Source organism: Vombatus ursinus, unplaced genomic scaffold, assembly GCF_900497805.2.
Source record: "Vombatus ursinus unplaced genomic scaffold, bare-nosed wombat genome assembly UNPS02014880.1, whole genome shotgun sequence".
NCBI classification, from domain to species: domain Eukaryota; kingdom Metazoa; phylum Chordata; class Mammalia; order Diprotodontia; family Vombatidae; genus Vombatus; species Vombatus ursinus.
Window position 1 is genome coordinate 190,231 of NW_020954658.1, and position 22,527 is coordinate 212,757.

At 36.7% G+C, this 22,527-nt stretch overlaps 1 protein-coding gene across 1 annotated transcript; it reads left to right on the forward strand.

The window, feature by feature from the left end:
* The first annotated feature begins 21,496 nt into the window (after nt 1–21,496).
* Nucleotides 21,497–22,486, forward strand: LOC114028363 (olfactory receptor 4F6-like). The gene has a single exon (XM_027842612.1). The coding sequence runs from the start codon at nt 21,497–21,499 to the stop codon at nt 22,484–22,486; it is 990 nt and encodes a 329-aa protein (XP_027698413.1).
* The last annotated feature ends 41 nt before the right edge of the window (nt 22,487–22,527 follow it).

Here is a 22,527-nt window from a genome sequence, read left to right on the forward strand (position 1 = left end):
AACTTTCTTCTTTACAGTAGTTTTTTATTGATATATTTCATTTTTGCATAAGTCATTTCTGGGCATGCCTTACTTCACTACCCTTCCTCCCAAATTATTCAAACTTCTCCTATAAGAAAGAAAACTGACAGTGACAACATGCAATAATGTATGTGACATTCTGCACCAGTGTCACCCATGTCCAACCAACTAAAAGGGAAGACGTATATTTCTTCATCTCTTCTATGGGACCAAGTCTAATTTTTATAATTAATCATTGTTGAGTATCATGCCAATGTTCTTTTCATTTACATTGTTGTAGTCATTCCATATATTGTTCTGATTTTGCTCACTTCACTGTGCATTAGTTCATTGAAATGTTTGTTTCTCTGGATTCTTCATATTTGTTCTTTCTTACAAACTAATAGTATTCTATTATATTCATATATTACAATTTTCTCAGCCATTCCCCAATCCATGAACTCCCAATTTCCTTTTACTTCTTTTCTACCACAAAACTGATATTTTGAGCATTTTGTCATATGTGGAGATGGTTCTCACTGGGATCAGACTTTCAAAGCTTACTTTTGCAGTTCTGGGAAAACACAAGTGCCTCAGAGAGAAAATCCCCATGATGGCCAGATTAGGGACTCTTGCACCAACTGCATCAATTGGCCACTGACTCTTGATGTTAGGGTGGGATCAACATTTAATCCTTTCAGGCACTTTCAAGTGTCTAATGTTGTAGACTCTATTCATTTCTTTAATAATGCATTAAAAATCTATGAAGGTATTGCTGAACTTCTTTCAGACATGTGTGTAGGAAAGATCCAGAGTGAATTGTGTTTAAGGCTTGGTCTTTGAGAAAAAAAAATCTAGACAGCAAACCCCAAATTAACTAGGCAGCTTTTGGCCATCAAAATTCACCCTTTTTTGGTCAGAACACCCTCAAGTTAAGGAGAGGAGAAGAAAGGAGAGGAGAGGAAAGGAGAGGAGAGGACAGGAGACAGGAAGGGAAGGGAGGTGGGGGAGGACAAGCTGAGTTGCCAGCTGGAACTGACCAGCTGGTTCACCATTCATGGACTGGACAATAGGTCCGTGCCCAAGCACCACCTGGCTCAGAATGAATGTAAATAGTAACTATTTCTTTTTTGGCCAGCAACCCTGAGGGTCTTCCCCTCCAAGTTTAATTTTTTTTTTGTTAAAGTCTCCATCCCTTGACTCACTTCTTTTTTTAAAATACTATTATTGTTATTTTTTTTAGGCAATTAGGGTTAAGTGACTTGCCCTGGGTCACACAGCTAGTAAGAGCCAAGTATTTGGTCTGAGGCCATATTTGAACTCAGGTCCTCTTGACTTCAGGGCCGGTGCTCTATCCACTGCGCAATCTAGTTGCCCCATTGACTCATTTCTTAAATAAGCCTATTCATGGAATAGGCTCAAAGTAAGAACCTGAAAAGACCTTAGCTTAAAAGGGCCAAAGTCTCCCATTGCATCCTGGGTCATCTTCAATGGTCCGGATGGATATCTGGCCACTGGACTCAGATAGCTCCGGAGGAGAAAATGAGGCTGGTAACTTTGCACAGTCCTCCCTCACTCAAATCAAAGTCAATTGTAAATCATGTCATCATTTCCCTGATGTCATGGTTCTCTTCCAGAATGAGAATGAAGGACAAGCCACAGGTAGGAAAGATTAAATTAAGGCCAGTGTTATGGAAAGAACTTTCCCCTGGCAATTAGAAGGGTCTTTGACAAAACACTGAAGATTGGAGATTGCAAGAAATTCTCCGCCATATTTGGGTAGTCCAAGATCAGTGAAGAACTTTTGTTGCCCAGATCAATTTTAGGCTATCTGGAATGTACTCCTTGTCTCTAGAAAGGTTCAGAGGCTCTCAGTGCCACTTGAGTAAGGAACAGGATAGATCTGTGTAAGTAGTTGTGATCTAACTATTTTAAGTTGACTTTCTAAGCACTGGACTGTCCTAGATTATTTGGTTGACCATACAGCTTGTGGGTTAATTCTGCACTTTATCTACTATCCAAGGGAAGGGATGGAATCTGAGATGTATTTCTAGAAACTCTTAATCATATCAGGGCTCACATGCAACAACACAGAACTCTTGAGCAACCCCAAATGAAATCAAGTAAATCTCCTCCCCTTGCCACCCGCTCCACCTCCAATTCCAATCACAGACTTTAAATTACTTGTGGAGAAACTAAGGGGTCTGAGGCAGGGATACAGTACATTCAGAGAATAATTCAGGGGTTGCATGGGAACTAGATTTCTGCCTGGCACTTGAAGTTTAGCAGACCTCTATGACATGTAAAATTTTTTGCAATGGGGTTTAGATTGCCCTAAAGAGAAAATTTATTTCTTCACTATCATCATGCAAATGTGGTCTGATAATACTATAAATCTATGCAGAAGAATTATTCATATTTAAAGGAGGTGGAAGACACTGGAAAATCAGGTCCTGGAGAGAAAACTTCATTTTAAGAGGCAGAGACTTCAGAGAGAGGTACATATACTTATTTTATACTGGAGTTGACAGAAAGACAGTAGAGTCAGTGCCATGGGTAAAGAATCAAGGTGACCAGCTGTAGAACAGCTTAGGGATTGGGAGAATGAATCATGGTTAGGAAAAACACAAAAGAGAGGGCCAAGACCCTTTGGGGGTTGGAGTACACCTTTCTTCTCTCTTCCTTGTAAAAATTCTTTTCAATTTTTTTCTCTGGACACTATACTTCCTCCATATACCTTTTTTTTTTTCATTTTAATGCTTCTACTGGTTCCTGTGATGGAGTTTTTTTTTTTAAATATTTGGAGTATTTGAGCTTTGTTGGTGACAGATGGTATTCAAAATAAATTTTCTTTTTTTGAAGTGAAATACTTGTGAAGGGATTTTGTTTCTTTCCTCATTTCATTTATTGTAGTTATTTGGAAGATTGACATAAATATTGCAGCTACAACCCACTATTGTGTCTCTGGAACTATCATATTCTAGTTCAGGAAGCACTAGTTCACATGAGGTATATAATTAGGCTCATATTTAGTGTTGGAAGGTACTTCAGTGGCAGTTTAGTTCAATCCCTTATATTTACAGACAAGAGGTGTGAGACCTATGGAGATAAGGTGATTTACCCAACTTCATACAGATAGGAAGTATCAGAGACTGGATTTGAACCCCAGAGATTTGATGACTTCCCATTCTATTATGCTGACTCCTTTATGTTCTCCAAGTTCATGCAAGTAATAAGCATCAGAGAGATTTGAACACAAGTCCTATGATTTAGGAGTTAATGCTTTTTCTGCTTATCTTACAGTTACTTTCTGTCTTCTTGTCTTCCTTACAATTACTAAGCTCATAAACTCTATAGTGGTAGTTTGTTTCAAGTTTCCTTAAAACAAACTCCAGACTTCCACAGTTTTTTTTTTATTTCCTCTTTTACTTTATCTTTTCTCAATGACATGAAAATTTTTTAAACATTAGGTTTTTTTAAAGTTTTGAGTTCCAAATTATCTCCTTTCCCTTCTCTCCTTTACCCTCCTCAAGAAAAAATAAAGAAAGGAAAAAAAGTATACTTTGATCATTTAGACTCTGTTCTTCCTCTGGAGGTGGATAGAATTTTTAATAAATCCTTTAGGATTATCTTGGATCACTGTATTGATCAGAATAGTTGCATCATTCACAAATCATCACTGTATAATAATCCTGTTACTATGTACAATGTTTTTCTGATTCTGCTTTCTTCACTTTGCATCAGTTCATGTAAGTCTTTCCAAGTTTTTCTAAAGTGTGGCTGCTCATCATTTCTTATATCACAATAGTAGTCTGTCACAAAAATCATATACCACAACTTGTTCAGCCATACCCCAATTAATGGTCATCCCCTCAATTTTCAATTCTTTGCCACCACAAAAAAAGCTGTTTTAAATATTTTTGTATATACAGGTTCCTTTCCTTTGTCTGATCTTTTTGGACACAGTCCTCATAGTGATATTGCTGGGTCACAGGGTATGTACAGTTTTATAGCCCTTCAACATAGTTCTAAATTATTCTCCAGAATAGTTGGACAAGTTCACAACTTCATCAACAGTGACTTCATGTCCTAATTTTCCCACATTTCCTCCAATATTTGTCATTTTCTTTTTCTGTCATATTAGCTAATATGATAGGTATTGAAGTGGTACCTCAGAGTTGTTTTAATTTGTGGTTCTCTAATTAATAGTGATTCAGAGCACTTTTCCACATGACTGTAGATAGTTTTTCCTTTTTTCTTCTGAAAACTGTCTGTTCATATCCTTTGACCATTTATCAGTTGGGGAATGGCTTGTATTCTTATAAATTTGACTCAGTTTTCTATATTTTTGAGATGAGGCCTTTATTAGAGAAACTTAACTGTAAATTTTTTTGCCAAGTTTTCTGCTTTCCTTTCAATCTTGGCTACATTGATTTTGTTTGTGCAAAACCTCTTAATTTTAATTTAATCAAATTTATCCATTTTACATTCTGTAATATTCTTTATGTCTTTCTTGGTCTTCCACAATTCTTTGTATTGATTATTGCTTCAAATAAGAGAGTCATTGGCAGGTTTTTAAAAAATAGGATTTTTTTTATCCTAATAGTATTTGAGAAGTAAGTTTTGTCCTATGATACATAGGGAGAACACCCAGAAAAAAAACAGGCACACATATAAGTACATTGATTTGAGTCAACCAATTTGAACAGAGTTATAGAAACAGTGGATCATTTCAGAAAGAATAACTGCATCAATACAGTAGTAAGTACTTAATGTCTCAATTACAATTCAATTTTGTCAAAGTGTTAAAACACTATTGTATACATAGACAAAGTCATAGGATTTTATTAAGGGGAATATCTGTCATTGCAATAGTATGAAAGGAAAAATCCAAGGTAAAATAGGAATTGAGAGCCCTAAGATTGGAACCTATGGTTCAGAAATAGTTGAGAAATGTGAATTTTGAAAAGAAGACATAATGATGAAGAGAAGGCCCTACAAAATTCTTGATTCTACCCTAGTCTTTGCCAGTGTATTGGGATAAGGCAGAATTCATGTCTAGGTCTTGTAATTCCAAGCCTGGGGATATTTTTCATGGACAAATCCTGGAAAATTATAGATTACATGAAACTAGAGAAGGCTAACATGTTGGATGACTAAGATGGGATCTATAAAAGATCTCTATAGACTAAAATGATGATCTGAGTCTAATAAAATACAAATTAACAGGGATAAAATTCTTACTTTTGTGGTTAATAATCAACTGCACATTTACAGAATTGTAATGGTAAGGTAAGATATGAATTCTTGTGAAAAAGATTCCAGTGAATGAGAAACTCAGTAAGAGTCAATTTCAATATGGAACAGCCAGTGAAGTAGATGTGAGCTTAGTCTTTTTTTTTTTAAGGGAGACACAAGGGTCCTGAAGGAGAAAGTGATGGTTCTGCTACAGTCTACTCAGACCACCTTTGGAATATCATGTATAGCCTAAAATGTCACATTCCAGCATAGATCTTGATAAGCTAGAGATCATCCAAAGGAGGGAAAGAAGGGTGGTAAAGGGACTTGAAATGATACCATATGAGGATTGCTTGAAGAAAATGAGTATGTTTAGCTTAGAGAAGAAAAAACTTGATAAGACTCTTCAAGTATCTGAAGAGTGATCAGTCATATGGAAGAGGGATGGGACATTTTCTATTTATCCCCAAAGGTCAAAATTAGAAGCAGAGTGAAGATGTAGATAGGCAGATTTTACTTAATATAAGGAAGAAAAAAAAACATAGCTAGTGTTATCCAAAGTTGAAAGGTGGGAGTAGGAGGACACTGTCTCAGGAGGACATTGATTTCTTCTCCTTGGCATTACCCAAGTGGAAGTTGGGTGAGTCATTGGGTGCTGTTGTTGAGGAGATTCTCATTCAAGATTGGATTGGATTAGCTGGCCACTAAGATCCCATCCAAGTCTGAGGCTCTATGATTCTGTCACTCTAATGTACTGCTTAAGTTCTGAGCTTCTGACTGGTATGGTCAAGCCTTGAAGAGGAATGGTTTAAGGAAGAAGATCTTCTATAAGATAAATAGTGGATATTCCTGTTCTTGTATTTATTGTGTCAGGATCCATACTGGGAAGGTGAGGGGTTTATCTATGTCAGTATCCAGTGCAAGTTGGAATTCCATTGTGAGATTCTAAATACTTTCAGATAAAATCCATGTATTGCCCACTCACATGGGTTCTCATTTGCTCCTCAATCTATGAACCTTAGCTGTCAAACATGCTCAAGTCTGGGGCACAAAAAATTTCCTTTTAATCAAAGTTTTAGTCCTAGACAAGTCTATGGTCTGTGAATATTTCCAGTTTGACCACAGTCTTTTATTTATCCTTACTTTTATTTCTTCTACCTTCTCCTAGCCCTTTCCCTCTTTTCCCCTCATTTTTTCATTCCTTCTATTTCTCTTCCTATTTTATTTTTTCTTTCCATAATTTGATATATAAATTATTCCTTCCATTGACTTTTATTGAACAACTACTACAACTATATCAATGAGATGGATTTGAGAGGAATACATGGTCTTGACTGCAAGAAGTTAACTGCCTAATTAGGGAGGCAGAACATGTAACATGAAAAGATAAAAAACATGGAGTAGTATTTTATAAGTACCAAATCAGTGGTACAGACAATAAATACCCCAAGAGTTCAAAAGAGGAAGCAATTATTGACAACTGGGCTGGTCAAGGAGTTTTTAAAAAAAAACATTAATTAACTAATTTTTAGTTTTCAACATTCAGTTCCATAAGATTTTGAATTTCAGAATTTTTTCCCCTCCTTTCCTTCCCCCTACCCCAAGACAGCATGCAATCTGATATAGACTCTACATATATATTCATATCAAAAATTTTCACTTTAGTCTTTTTGTAAAGAAGAATTAGAACTAATGGGAAGAACCACAAGAAAGAAGAAACAAACAAACAAACAAAAAAGAGAGCAAATAGTATGCTTTGATCTGCATTCAGACTCCACAGTTCTTTTTCTGGATGTGGATAGCATTTTCCATTATGAGTCTTTTGAAATTGTCTTAGATCCTTGCATTGCTAAGAAGAGTTAAGTCTATCGAAGTTACTCATCACACAATGTTGCTGTTACTGTGTACAATGTTCTCTTGCTTCTGCCCACTTCATTCAGCATAAGTTCATGTAAATATTTCCAGGTTTTTCTGAAATTCTCCTGCTCATAATTTCTTATGGAGCATTCATATACCCCACCTTGTTCAGCCATTCCCCAATTGATGAGCATCCCTCCAATTTCCAATTCTTTACCACAACAAAAAAAGCTGCTTTAGATATTTTTGTATGTGTGGGTCCTTTCCCCATTTTTATGATCTCTTTGGGATACAGGGTAAGAAGTGGTATTGCTGGGTCAAAGGTTATGCATAGTTTTATAGCCCTTTGGACATAGTTCCAAATTGTTCTCCAGAGTGGTTGGATCAGTTCACAACTCCACCAACAATACATTAGAGTTCCAATTTTCCCACATCTTCTCCAACATTTATAATTTTCCTGTTTCATCATGTTAGCCATTGTGATAGATGTGATGTGGTACCTCAGAGTTATTTTGTTATTTGTTAAAAATTCTGTGTAGTTCAGGAGAATAGACAAATGAGGACAGGATAATGTAGAGGGTAATAAGCAGGCAGGATATTTTGAAGTAGGGGAAATATCTAAGGATGCCTGTTTCCAGCTTGTTGCTCTATGTGGTTCTTTGGAAGAAGGGTATAGATATATCTTGGATTGGGGCTGGTGGAGTTCTACAGTTGTCAGGATAGCCTGTGCTATTATTCTGTGCCCATTTTTTAAGGGTGGAAATACAGATAGTGTTATTTCAGAATAGAGAGAAAGGAGGAATGTGTTTTGTGGATATGTTTTTGTTAGACATTTGCTAAATATGATAATAATGATGATGATGGATAGTATTTATATAGTGCTCTAAAGTTTGCAAAGTGCTTTACAAACATTATATCATTTTATCCTCATAGTAACAATGGGAGGTAGGCGCTATCATTAACCCCATTTTATAGATGATTAAACTGAGACATAGAGGATAGATCTCTTGCCCAAGTTCACACAGCTAGTAAATGTCTGAAATCTGAACTCAGGTATTCTTAACTCCAAGTGAAATGCTTTACCCACTGTACCATCTATATAATAGTCATTTTGGTAGTTGAATATGTTTATTTCATTGTGTCCTGTTCCTCTTTTGCTGCAATGCTTCCTGTGTGCTTTTACACAATGAGAATCTTGGTTGCTTTAATGATATCTCTTTTGTTGCCCGTGAGGAAATATGGGGTATTGTCTGGACCTTAATACTAGGCATAGATTAAGTGTTTAATATATTTGTTGAATGAATGAATCCCAATGAATGATTCCTGAAGTTTCCCGATTTCAAAATCTCTAAATTACACTGACCTAAACCTATCCTAGTCTTTTAACCAGAGATTGCATTGTGCTGCACCTCTAATCCTCAACAATATAATTCAATATTTCTCAATACCATATTTTTTCACTCCTATTTTGTGTTTTTGATCCCTTTTTCATTATCTTACTGATGACAAATGCCTAACACTGCTTCCTGTTGGATTCCTAGAATTGCTCCCTACTCATTTCCCTTTCCCTAATTTTTAATGACTACGCCATGATTATGGATCCCTATAGGTCTGTTGCCATATTCATGCATGGATTCCTTCCAAATATCCCTGAATAGTTTAATTTCTCAGCTAGAATCTCTATCTCTTCTGGTTCTCTCAACCATGCTGGTGCTGAAAACAGAGGCAAGCCCTGGGGCTAGCTGGGTTGGAAGGTAGCCTTGGTCTTGGCCATAGATATTTTCACCTCTGACAGTGTGGGAAGTTGGGCATCTGAGCAGGGGAAGATTGAGGGAACCTCTGCTAATAAGAGATGTCAGACCCAGCTGTGTTGCCAAAATGTGGCCCTGGCCAGGAAGGCGCCAGCACCTGGCAGGGATGCTGCTTGCTGTGGGCACTTACAGGAGGGTGGAGTTCTTGGTTTTAATTTCAGGCCAGAGGAAAGACCTGAAGGATGATCTGAGGCCAGTGCCACCCTCCTCCATACTCCAGGACTAGAGGTGATTATAATAACAAGCTACTATAAAAAAAATTAGCAGGCAGAGGAGAAAGAACCCAAACATAGAAAGTTACTATGGGAATAGAGAAGACTGGGTTTTGTCTTCAGAGGAGGATATTGAAGCAAAAAAAAAAATCACCTCTCCTTCCCCAAGGAGTAACATCAAATGCTCACCTGTCCAAAAAGAATTCATAGGGGAATTTAAAAAAGACTTAAAATATCAAATGAGAGGGATTGAAGAAAAATGAAAAAAAATAAGAACAATTCAAGAAAAACAAGAATATTATGAAAGGAAGTCAGCCAACTAGAAAAGGAGATCCAGAATCTTAAGGAAGAAAATTAGCAAATTTCTTGAAAATTAGAACTGGGCAAGGGAAAGACAGCAAACTTATAAGAGATCAAGAAATAACAAAACAAAATATAAAGAAAGAAAAAATAGGAGAGAAAGTTTTTAACGTACTGGTAAATAAAAAATAGTTAAAAGTACTTTGCATCCATAAGAATCAAACAGCCAATCAGACAGCCTTTATTGAGTTCTTCTTGTCGAACACCAACAAGTTTATGGGTGTGATATTGATTAATTAGTATTCTTGTTTTGACTTTTGAGTAAATAAATGCTTTTTGTTAAAAGTGTATTTCTGTCATCTGCCTGATTGGTTCATTGGAAACACATTGTTGAGGGTTTGGGAGCTATGGTATTAGGAACCTTGAATGTAGTTGTTAGCAGCTGCTACTTTGAGAAACTCCACTTTCTAGAGTTAATTCAGTTTGGTTGATCAAGTCACTGCACAGAGAGATGTCCTGGGCCAGGGCAACAGCCTCCAATGAACTTGTATTCATTTTTCCCAGTAGATAGGTAGATAAAAAATGCGAATACAAGTGTATCAGGGACTGCCCTTGCCCAGGCTTTCTCTTTGTGTATATATCTAAATGTATGGATCCATATGCATATAGCATATTTATATAGATAGATTTACCTGCATATTTATGTAGACATATAGAGCTAGAGAAAGAAACAAAGATAGAGCTTGAGACAGAGATATGTACATGTGGTCTCCTCTTTCAGAATATAAGATTTTTGAAGGTAGTCATTTTTTCACTTTATCTTTAAATCACCATTGCTTAGTACAATATTTGCAAACAATAAGAGCTTACTAAAGGGGCAGCTAGATGGTGAAGTGGATAGAGTATTGGACCTGGAGTCAGGAAGACTGATCTCCCTGAGTTCAAATTTGGCCTCAGACATTTACCAGCTATGTAAGGTCACTTATCCCTGTAAATTTCCTCAGTGTCGTCATCATTGTTGTTTGTTCTTGAAGAGGACAAATTATATCATGAGGGTGATGTCTTAACTTGCAAGTGAGTTGGATTTAAGTGAGTCAGAGCTGTGCAGAGTCATCAGCCTCACTCTTTCTTCTAGAGTCATTGGAATCCAGTGGCAAGACATAGGTCAAAATGACTGGAGAGGGCCTTGGATTCAGTGGGGGACCTTGGTATTTTAAGCTAAGGTCTTTTCCAGGTCTCAGTTTGTCTGAGGCAATACCCATCCAGTGATTAAAGGTTAGGTAAGAATTGAGACAAAAGATGGACTAGTTTGCCTTCATTAAAGAACCGATCTGGAAGAAGAAGACCCTCAGAGTTTCTGGCCACAACAAAAACAATTTCTATTTACACTCACTCTCCCTCATTTTTAAATGAGCTGGAGAAGGAAATGGCAAATCACTCCAGTATCTTTGAGAAGAAAACCACAAATGAGGTCACTCTATCCACTGTGCCACCTGGGTCTCCCAATACATCTATATCTATTTTTAACTCTATCATTTTTATCTATCTCACTAATCATCAAGAATTTTATTAAACACTCCTGGGAATATGAAACTCATTACTTCACAAGAGAGCACACACAATTTTAGGACAGTTTAGTTATGAAAAAGTTCTTGCTTAAGCTGAACTGCAATCTGTCTCCCTCTAATTCTGTAGTATATACTATTTAATTCCAGTTCTGTACTCTGGAGCTACATGGAACAAGTCAAATCCCATCTGTAAGTGACAATCCTCTAAGTATCTGAAGAAAGCTAATGTCATTGCTGTCAAAGATTTCTTTTCTTCTGGCTAAAAATCTTAAGTCTCTTCAATTGTTCTTCATGTGACAGGATTTTCAGGCACCTGCTCACCTTCCTGCAAAAGTGCTTCAACTTGTCAATGTTTATCTTAAAATACTATTAAAAAAACAGAACAAAATTTGTTAGACGTATCCAGAACATGCAAATTTAGGACAATCATCACTTTTGTTTTATACATTATTATGTTATTAATATATCCTAAGATTGCATTAATTTTTTGACATCTATGCCAGACTATTGACATATAATGATCTTGGAGTCAACACAAATCTTTACATTCTTTTCTTTTTTTAAAATTAAATTTTATATTTTCAAATAACTCAAATCTTCCTTCTTTCCCTCTGTCTCTTAGCTCCAAATGAAAGACTTTCTTTCTCTCTCTCTCTCTCCATATATATGTATACACTCATGTGTAGCTTTTCAACTGAAAAAAAAAGCCCTTGTAACAAATATGTTATCACATACACACACACACGCACACACAGAGTAAGTGCTGGCCTTGGGACCTGGTAATACAGGACTCCTAACTCCATGTTCAGTGATCTTCTCACACTGGCACTCCAATATAGAATGACTGAGACAATTTGTGGATCCTTAAGCTCCTGGATAGTTATGAGACATCTCTTTCTGTCATATCTTGTAAGACTCTTTTGCCTCTCCTCAGACCTTTCCCCTACACTACTTCATATATATCTACATTTATTTATCTATATCAAAATATATTCTTAATACTGACAGCTTGAAGCTTAAGTTCACCTTCACAAATATTAGCTTTATAGCTTTCTATAGCAGTGACTCTATTTGTTCCCCTCAAATCATTACCATGAAGTTCCTAGAAATATTGTTCTATCCTGAAGTCTTAATTGATCGAGATTAAATCAATTTGTTCAGGGAAGTTACTATTTTTACCCTAGCTTCATGTTTTATTCTCCAAAGTCACGGAAGCTCATTCTGGGTTAAGGAAGGCATAAGTAGTGCTCTGAGATTGGCAAGATTCACTGCATTTGACTAAGTACTTAGCCTAGTTTGAAGTTAGAATTCATTCTCTGACACAAACTTGGTTGCCAGCAAATATATAGGAAAGTTTCAGAGGACAAATCAAAAGATCACAGACTATTAGAACTCAAAAGTAATTTAAGCTTGTAATTTAAGTCCACTTCCTTAGTTTATAGGTGGTAACTGAAAACAGAGATAGAATGAATTTCCCAAAGCCTTACAACAACTAAGTAGCAAAATTGAGATAAGAACTTTGTTATCATTAACGTGCTCTTTTAATAATTTGAGGCAGCCTCCAATGCATCAGAGTAAAGAATCTGAAAATAACTTAGCCTCTTTTCCAGTCCCTTGGTCATACTTTCCAATGTGTTTGTTGAATTAGATCACATGCATTTGTGTAAAAGGGAGAGGATATGGAAAAGTATGATAGTTTGATTTATGGTGCATCTGCTACAGCAGGCACAAAGTAGTTCAAGTGCTGGAGAGCTCCTGTTTACAAAGGGATTCAGTATACATGAGATAAGAAGGTGTGGAAACGGACTAGAGGATCAATCTCAACCCTGCTGTCTTGCATTGACAGAGGAAGTTTCTTTATTCAGGAATTCTCTTTATTAGTGAAATCAGAAGTCTAGGCCTAATCCCTAACATGTCCAGAAAATGGAGGTCATGATACAAAACAGATAGAGAGTGGGTATAATAATAGGAATCCTTGAATGTTCAAAGGACAACATGACTGAATATGGTGATTGGAGATTGTGGGGGGGGGCAACAGTGAAGATCAGAAAAAAGAAGGAATATCAAGGAAAAATTTCCAATTCAGAATTCATCACAGGCTGGGCTTTTATCTTAGTAGCCAAAACCTCTTCTATGTTACCAGTATCATGCTGTTCCTGGCACTGACGGGAGTGAATTTATTGGGTATGGACTGAAAATGAAAAGAAATTGAGGGCAGCATGATCCACGAGAATTCTGTATTTGAAGTCATATGACCTGTGTTCAAATTCCTCTTCTGTCATGTGCTAAGTGACTTTAGTCATTTAACCTCTCTGAGCCTCAGCTTTTTCCATAAAATTAGGTGGTCAGTTTTAATGATCTCTAAGGTTCCTTACAGCTCTAAATCTTTGATTGTATTATTTTTTTAAACACTTCCAGAAACTCAATGCCTTTTTATGAGAAATTGAATGATCCCAAATCAGAATTAGGCTGTATGGCTTAACTTTGTTGTTGGGTTTGTCCTTTATTTTCAAAGAGATCCATGATGTCAGGGAGATGATGACATGACTTGCAATTGACTTTGATTTGAGTGAGGGAGGGATGTACAAAGTCATCAGCCTGACTTTCTCCTGCAGAGCCATCTGGTTCCAGTGGCCAGATATCAATCAGCACAACTGGAGATGGTTCAGGATGCAATGGGAGACCCTGGCCCTTTTAAGCTAAAGTCTTTTCAAGCTCTCACTTTGAGTGAGGCAATGCCCATTCAGTGAGTAACTTTAAGAAGTGAATCAAGGGAAGGCCTCTTTAACTAAAAAAAAAAATCAAACTGGGAGGGGAAGAACCTCAGGGTTGTTGGCCAAAAGAGAAACAGTTATTCTTTACATTCACTCTGAGCCAGGAGGGTCCAAAAAATTACCATCAAGTGGTGCTTGGGCAGGGACCTATTGTTGTCCAATCTATGAGTTCCAGAGTGAATTGGGTTTAAGGTTGGTCTTTGAGAGAGAAATCTAGCCAGTAAACCCAGAGTTAAGTAGGTTAGAGTCAAAAGATGATGGGAGATTGGATTCTGGGTAGCTCTGATGGCTTGACAGATAACAAGAAAAAGTGACAGAAAATACCATAGATAGGAAGTTGAAGCCTAGAAAAACTAAGTGAGATAAGTAAGGCCACATAGCTGAAAAGTTTAAGAGCCTGGTTTGAACACAGGTCTTTCAATTTATTTTGGTGGCCTAGTGAGTTAGTGGAGACCAAAGATTAGAATCCAGGCCCCTACTCCCAGTCAATGCTTACTCATACTACCTGATTTTCCAGCACTGTCTCCCAACATTATTATTCCATACCCTCCCCTTTATTTCTGGATCATATTTTTTCTTTCCATATTTTTTCTTTTTAAAAATAGAATATTTTGTTTGTATATGACTAACATTTTTATATCAAAATCAATTCTGGTTAACCACATGCCACCCAATCAAAAGTCCCCTATAATGATGAAAACAAAAAAAAATTTAGACAAAACTACCTGAGTGACCTCATATGATGATGTATGTCACCTTCCTTACTCATTTTCCCCAATCCCAACTGACCAGAAAGAGAAGGTGTATTTCCTCATTTCTTCTCTGGGATCTGAGCTAGTCTTTATAATTACTCAATGCTTGGCATCATTTACTGTTCTTTTAAAATTACATTATTTTATTCAATGTATATATTACTCTACTTGTTCTGCTCATTTCCACCATTCTGCTTTATTCCATTTACATCTTTGTTTCACTCAGTTCCTCATGTTCATTCTTATTGCACAATAATATTCTATCATATTCATATGTAATAATTTGTTCAACCATTCCCCAATATATGAACATCTATTTTCTTTCCAGTCCTTTACTACCACAAAATGAGATACTTTCAATGTTATGCCATATGTGGAGTGTCATTCTTTATGAGTTACATGGACCAAAGTTTCTTTTTTAAAATAATTTTTTTTATTTTTAAAAAGAAGGTACCACTCTTCTCCTAGCTACCTAGGTTTGTAACCTAAGTGTCATCCTTAAATCCTTACTCTGTCTCACTTCTCATATCCAGTTGATTGCTAAGTCTTGTTTCTACTTCTGAAACATTTTGTATGCCACTCCCCTTCTCTCTCTTCTGACAAAGTCATCAACCTGGTAGATGCTCTTATCACCCCACTCCTGAATTATTGTAATACCCCTGCTTTAATTATGTCTCCAGACTAGTTCATCTTCCACTTAGATGTCAAGTTGATCTTAATGTGCAAGTCTGACAATGTCACATCCTTCCCACCCCATTCAGTCAACTCCAGCAGATCCCTATTGCCTCCAGGATCAAATAGAAAATGCTCTATTATGCTTATGAAGCATTCTTCTCCCACCCATAACCTAACCCCTTCCTACCTTTCCAATCTGCTTATACTTCATACCTCACCAGTGACATTGGCCTCCCTGCTGTTCCTTGCAGAAGACATTCCATCTGCAGATTCTGAGCATTTTCACTGGCTGTCCTTCATGACAGGAATTCTCCATTTCTTCATCTCTGCCTTCTAATGTTCTTGGTTTTCTTCAAGTCTGAGCTGAAATTCATCTTATGCAATAAGCCTTTTCTGATTACCCTTAATGCCTTCCCTCTGAGATTTTCCCCAATATATCCTCTTTAAATATTGTTTGTACATACTTGTTTGCATGCTGTCTTCCTCATTAGAATGCAGGGTACTTGAAAGCAGGGGCTGTCTTTTATCTTTTGTTGTATCCCTAGTGGTAAGCATAGTGTCTGGTATGTAGTAGGTTGACTGATATGACTTAAATTCTCCATCTATCTCTTTCCATTTCCCTGTCAGAGAAATATGTCATAACACAAAAAAAATGAAACTAGAAAGAGAAAAAATCAGCAAAACTGATCAATACAAAAAAAATTCTGAAAAAGATGTAATATTCCTGTGACCTCCCACCTCTGCAAAGGAGTGGAATGTCTTCTTAAGTCTTTTCTATGGGGCCATGATCTTTCTTTGTAGTTTTGCAACTTTTGCTTTCTATTATTTTTGTCAGCTTTCCATTTAAATAGTTTCATTCATTTTCTTGCTTCTGTTTGCTTCAGTCAACATCAATTCTTCTCTTTCCATACTTCTCTTTATTCATCATATTAATAATTTCTTAGAGCACAAGTAATATGCCATTATATTCAGATGTCACAATTTATTAAGTCATTCCCAAATTCATTGTTTCCAGGCTTTTTGGATTTTTGTGCTTCCACAAAAAAAACTGCTATAAATACTTGGGACATAAGAAGGCTGTCTTTTTCATTAGTGATCTCCTTGGGGTACCTGTCTAGAATGGGTCCAAACTTTCAAAGTTTACTTTAGTAACTCTGGGGAAATACAAAGTTTCTCAGAGAGAGAATCCCCATGGTGGCCATGCTGAGCCCAGGGATGCATCAATTGGTCACTAAGCCCTGATGTCAGTGTGGGAGTTAAACTTAATACTTTAAGCCTCTTCCAAGTACTGCTCATATCTTTAAAAATGCACCAGAAATCTATGAAGATATTTCTATACTTTGTTCTTCTTCCAAATAGGTAGGTAGGAAAGATGAATTTAAAGTTGGTTTTATGGAAAGAAGCTACAACAAAGCTTATTTCCCCTTAAGATTGGAAAAGTCCGTGCTAGAATGTTGCATTTGGTGCAATGACTCCAAATGCATATTTAGAATGCATCCTTTGCTTTGAGAAAGGTTTAGAAGGTTCAGAGGCTCTCAGGACCTTGGTAAGGACAAGGATGAGTGTAGGTTACCAGCTCTATAACCTATAGCATTTTAGAGTGTCCTCCTGCAAACCAGTTTATACTTGAAGATTTGGAGGACAGTAAGTAAATGGAGGGTTGATTTTGCTTTTTCAACCATAATTCAAGGGTAGAGGAAGATGGAATCTGAGGTCTTTTCCTAGATTTTATTTAAACTAGGATGTATTTCTTTTTAACCATACATAACTTGCAGATAGCTCAGAACTGAATCAATACCCAACCTCCACCAAACACCCATAGCCTATAAGAATTTAGTCTGACTGAGACCTCCTGATAGGTTTGGGATGGGGGTATGAGTAGCATTTGTTCTGGATTGGAAACAAATGTGTTTTTGCCTAGAGCTTGAAGTCCAGCAGATTTTTCTGTGGCATGTGAAAAAGAAAAGTGGCACTGGTATTTACATTTTCTAGGAGGTGAATCATTGAACTAATGGCATGCAAATTTAGTTTTACAATGATATCAAGGCATGTAAATAACTCAGGCTCATTATCATCCAAGAGAGGAAGAAGAATGTGGAAAATCACATCCTAGGAGAGGGATTTCATTTTCTGGAGAGGAGATTTCAGAGAAAAGTATGTATACTTATTTTATGTCAAGGCAGTGGTGTCAATGCCTGGCTGGAGAATCATTATGACCATTGGAGAAAGGTTAAGTAATGTCAGAATGAGGTATTGTGAATGTGATTATAGAATTTTTTCATCACCTAAGAGACAGGACAGTTAAGTAAAATAACTATTTAGTATTCACTTTCTGTCTCATTTATTGTTCAGTTTAATCTAAACAGATAAAATACTTTTGTATGTGTAGACACAGTCTGACCTAAAATGATTTATAGAGAGGAGTGATTTGCACTGAGATAGAACTAGAGGTGGAAACTTATGTGAGAGTAGAAAATAGAGATTTAAAAAGTAACCCAAAGTTCAGGAATAGTTGAGAAATGAATATTTGAAAGGAGGACATGATAAAGAGAAGTCCTGATTCTAGATAGGTCCATACCATTGCAGTAGAAAGAGGTATAATTCAAACTCAGTTTTCTAAACTCTAGCACTGGAGATCTTTTGCTGAAACATTCTGCCTTAATTATCAAATTTGCAGAGCACACAAAATTAGGAGTGATAGTTAACATGTTGAATTATATTTATAGGATGCAAAAAGGTCTCAATTGGCTAAATGATGGTCTAATAAAATATAGTTAAATACAGATACATATTAAGTCCTATATTTGAAGTCAAAATTTGACCATAAGTTTTCAGAATTGAGGAAGTAGGGGAAAACTGTGGCTAGACTACAAATTCTGTGGAAAAATAACCACAGAGTTTTAATTCAAGATGAATTGTGTAACAAGACTACCAAGAAAGCTAGTCCTTTTAATTAGGAGAAACATAGGATACTGGATGAGGGTGGTGATGATCCTATTACCTAGTAAGATTACATCTGAAATATAACATCCAATTTTGAGTGCCGTATTCTCGCATGGATTTTGATGAGCTAGAGATCATCCAGTGGAAGGCAACCGAGATGGTAAGAGGACTTAAAGTGATGTGATATGTAGGTCAGTTGAAGGAAGAGATAAATTCTAGGCTGAAGGAGAAAGACTTGATAGAAGTCTTCAAATATTTGTAGAGCTGTCATATATAGAAACAGTCTCAGATGTTAGAACTAAGAGGAGTGGGTTAAAGTTGGTGAAAGTCCTAACAAAGCTGCCCCAAAGTGGAATGTGATGCCTTAGAAGATAATAGAGTCTTCATCCATGGAATTACTCAATTGATGGCTGCATGAAAACTTGAGAGGATGTTGACAAAAAGACTCTTGTGTTGGTGTGGGTTGAACTGGGTGACTTCTAAGATTCCATCCAAACTTGAGATTCTATCATATTGCATTTACTGCTAAAGTTCCCAGACCCTGACTGGTACAGCCACACCTGGTACAAGGGGATGATTTAAGGTAGAAGATCCTGCATAGGATGAATGAGGGCTAGATCTTTTATTGCAGTCACTGTGCATTGGGCAGAATTATTCAGTCCATTATCCTGGGCAAGCTAAATGCCCTACCAGTGTTATATTATGATGCTGAGTCCTTTCAGATGATTATCTTGGATTGTCAACCAATATGGAGCTTTAGTTGCATCTCATTATATGGACATGACTTATGGTACAGTCAACCATGAGAAATAAAAACAATTCCTTTTGATAAAACTTTCAGTTTTAGAAGAGTCCTATAACCTGTCTATGTTTCAATTTTAACTAATAATTTTAAAAGGAAGGAATAAGCATTTAGGTGCCTACTATGTGCCAGGCACTATGATAATATAAATATTATCTCCTTTGGTCATAAAACCTCTCCTTTCCTTTATTTTATCAAAGCCTTTCCCCCATATTTTCTTTCCTTAGCTTCCTCTTACTTTCTTACTTTCCTCATTACTTCCACTTCCCTTTTCTAATTCTTTTATTTGTATCAATTGAATTATGAAAATATTGCCCATTAATATTTATTAAGCATTTACTGCAGGCATACAAAGTGATAAAGGCTGAGATGAATGAGAGAATGAAAGAGGCATGACCTTAACCACAAAAATATTCTAATATTTAGTAAAGCAGAATATGTATGCATGAAACAACAAATATAGTCTAGCATGTTTGATGCACCAAATTGTTGGCTCAGACATTAAATGCTATGGGAACTCACAGAAGAGAGAATTCATTGAGATCTTGGCTCATCATCTCTGATTCTTCACAGAAGAATTTGAGCTAGTCTTTGAGAGATAGGTAGGTTTTAGACTTGAACAGAATAGGGGAGAGGAGGTTCAGGCAAGGAAGATGGTTTAAATAAATGGATTGAACTAATCAGTGGGAAACAGTGAGTAAAATAGTATGAAGTGTGTGGTTCATGAAGTGAATAATAGGAAAAAAGGTCAAAGGGTAAGAGAGCTTATTAATACCTTATCATTCATCATAAACCACTTTCTAACAATTAAAAAATGACATTGAATGAAACAAAATATCATTCTCAAACTTCCTTGACTAGAATCTCAGAAAAAATCTTGGTAATGTCAGAATCAATTTGTTAAAAATTCCTAATGGGTCAAGGGACAGTGATGTGTTGGAGTCAGCACAAACTGATAAGGCTTATTGTTAAATATTTAGTACATTTACACATTAGAAATCAGGCAACACCACAAACCAGGGCTTTATTTATTGTTTTGTTAATTGCCTAGTCTTAAGAAAGTGATGGAGAAAATATTAATAATGAGGATTAAACTTCAAAGGATATCCTACATGCATTTTGTGAAAGGTGAGTGTTAAACATTTATTATCAAGCAACAAGGACAAGGAGTTTAGGAGGCAATATCCATACAGGATATTTTGAAGTATGGGTGATATCCAAAGATCCCTGTTTTCAACTTGGTAGTCGGTATGGTATTTTGGAAGAAAAGTGCAACCATTCTGGACTGAAGTTGGGGTTTGCCTGGTATAGGGATAATTTGGACTATTGGTTTGGAAATATTTCTGAGAGTGTGGTTCTGAAAGGTTGTTATAAAAGGATAGAAGGATATGTAAGATAATATGTGTTTCACAGGTGAGTTCTTTGTTAAAACTTCCTATATCTTTAGAGTTGTTTTGATAGCTTGCTCAGTCATTTTCATATTAATGAAGCTTCATTTCCTGTGTTGCTTCAAAGTTTGCAGGTGTTTATTGCAAAGTGTTTATTTCAGAACTACAGTCAGCTGCATTTTGATTATATTCCTGCCCAATGCATTTGCCTACTTACTTGTGGGTGTAGCATTAACCAGTCATAATCTTTGAAGATGCATGTCTGGCCCTGCTTCCTGTTGCATCCTTGGAATCGGTACCTTTTTCCCAGTGCCTTCATGGTTATGTCAAGACCACATTAATATCAGCATGAATGATGCTCTCACACAAGGATCCATTGTTAATTCCCCTGATGATGCAGTCCAGCTTTACTCCTTAACTGGAACACCTACCCCTTATGGTTCCCTCATCTAGTTAGTGTTGGGTGTTAGGCTAGAGAATGTGGCTAAGTGGTGAAAAGGGAGAGCTAGGAAGAAAGTCAAGGGGTGCAGTGGATAGAGCACTATGCCTGAAGTGAGGAAGGTCTGAGTTGAAATCTGGTCTCTGACCTGTGTGACCCTGGGAAAGTCACTTAACCTCTATTCACTTATTTTACCCATTTTAAAATGAGGATAACTGGAGAAGGAAATGGCAAACTATTCCAGTATGTTTGCCAAGAAAACCCCATGGACAAGTCCATGGAGTCATGAACAATTGGATACAATTAAACAACTGAATAACAACAAAAAGGAAAAAAGCAACTCTGAGTCAGGTGTAGGGCAAATATTTCAGATGGGTGGCAGGAGAGAAATCCATAAGACCTTAGGTTAAGTGACTATAAGATAAAGTGTAGGGTAAATATTTCAGATTGGTGGTAGGATAGAAATCCATAAGACCTTAGGTTAAGTGACTATAAGATAAAGTCACTTCTGAAGCCTCAAAGGCAGGGTGGTTGTGGAAGTTCTTTTGGGATGCATTGATGTCTAAATACGGAATATATGTCTTCCAAAATATAAACAAGAAAAAAAATATTTAAAAGCATCCTGAACCATCAAGAGGACCCTTTTTGAATATTAGAATTTAAAAACAAGACACTTTTATCACAATAGTTCTCATTCTTTCAATTCTTTCTCTTCAGGTAACATCATCTTCAAACCAATGAATGAAGTGAATCATTCCACAGTATATGAATTTGTGTTCCTGGGGATCTCCAGTTCATGGGCCATGCAACTTTTCCTCCTGGTATTCTCCTTTGTGTTCTATGTGGTCATTGTGCTGGGAAACGTCTTCATTATGCTCACTGTAATCTTTGAGCCTCGCTTACATTCTTCCATGTATCTTCTATTGTCTAACCTCTCTCTCATAGATGTGTGCCTTTCTTCTGTTTCTGTTCCTAAGATGATTTATGACCTTTTTCATGAGCACAAAGCCATATCTTTTCTGGGTTGCCTTATCCAGATACTCTTCATTCATATCTTTGGAGGAACTGAGATGGTGCTGCTCATTTCCATGGCCTTTGACAGATATGTTGCTATATGTAAGCCTCTTCACTATTTGACCATTATGAATCCAAAAATGTGTGTTTTCCTCCTGGTGGGTTCTTGGTTCATTGGCCTCATACATGCACTGACCCAGTTGGCTTTTGTGGTCAACTTGCCTTTCTGTGGCCCTAATGAAATTGACAGTTTTTACTGTGATCTTCCTCGCTTCATCAGATTGGCCTGTGCAGAGACATACAAATTGCAGTTCATGGTCACTGCTAACAGTGGTTTCATTTCCATGGGCACCTTTTTCCTTTTGATCATTTCTTACATATATATCTTGGCCACTGTTCAGAAACATTCTTCAAATGGTTTGTCCAAGGCTCTTTCTACTTTGTCAGCTCACATCACTGTAGTTGTCTTATTTTTCATTCCATCTATCTTTGTCTATGTGTGGCCCTTCCCCACAATGCCAGTGGATAAATTTCTTTTTATTCTTGATTTTGTTATCACCCCTGTCCTAAATCCTTCTATATATACATTCAGGAATAAAGAGATGAAAGTTGCCATGAGGAGGCTGATCAGCCAATTAGGAAGTTCCAGGAACATTTTGTTAATACCTCTAAGACTAACAGTATGTTTATTGCCTAAACTGACCACCATATAACATGCGAATAATAACATTCCAATCTGGGACTAAAGATGACA

Excerpts from the sequence above, each read along its gene's own strand:
- LOC114028363 (XM_027842612.1), top strand. The coding sequence starts at position 21,497 with ATGAATGAAGTGAATCATTCCACAGTATATGAATTTGTGTTCCTGGGG.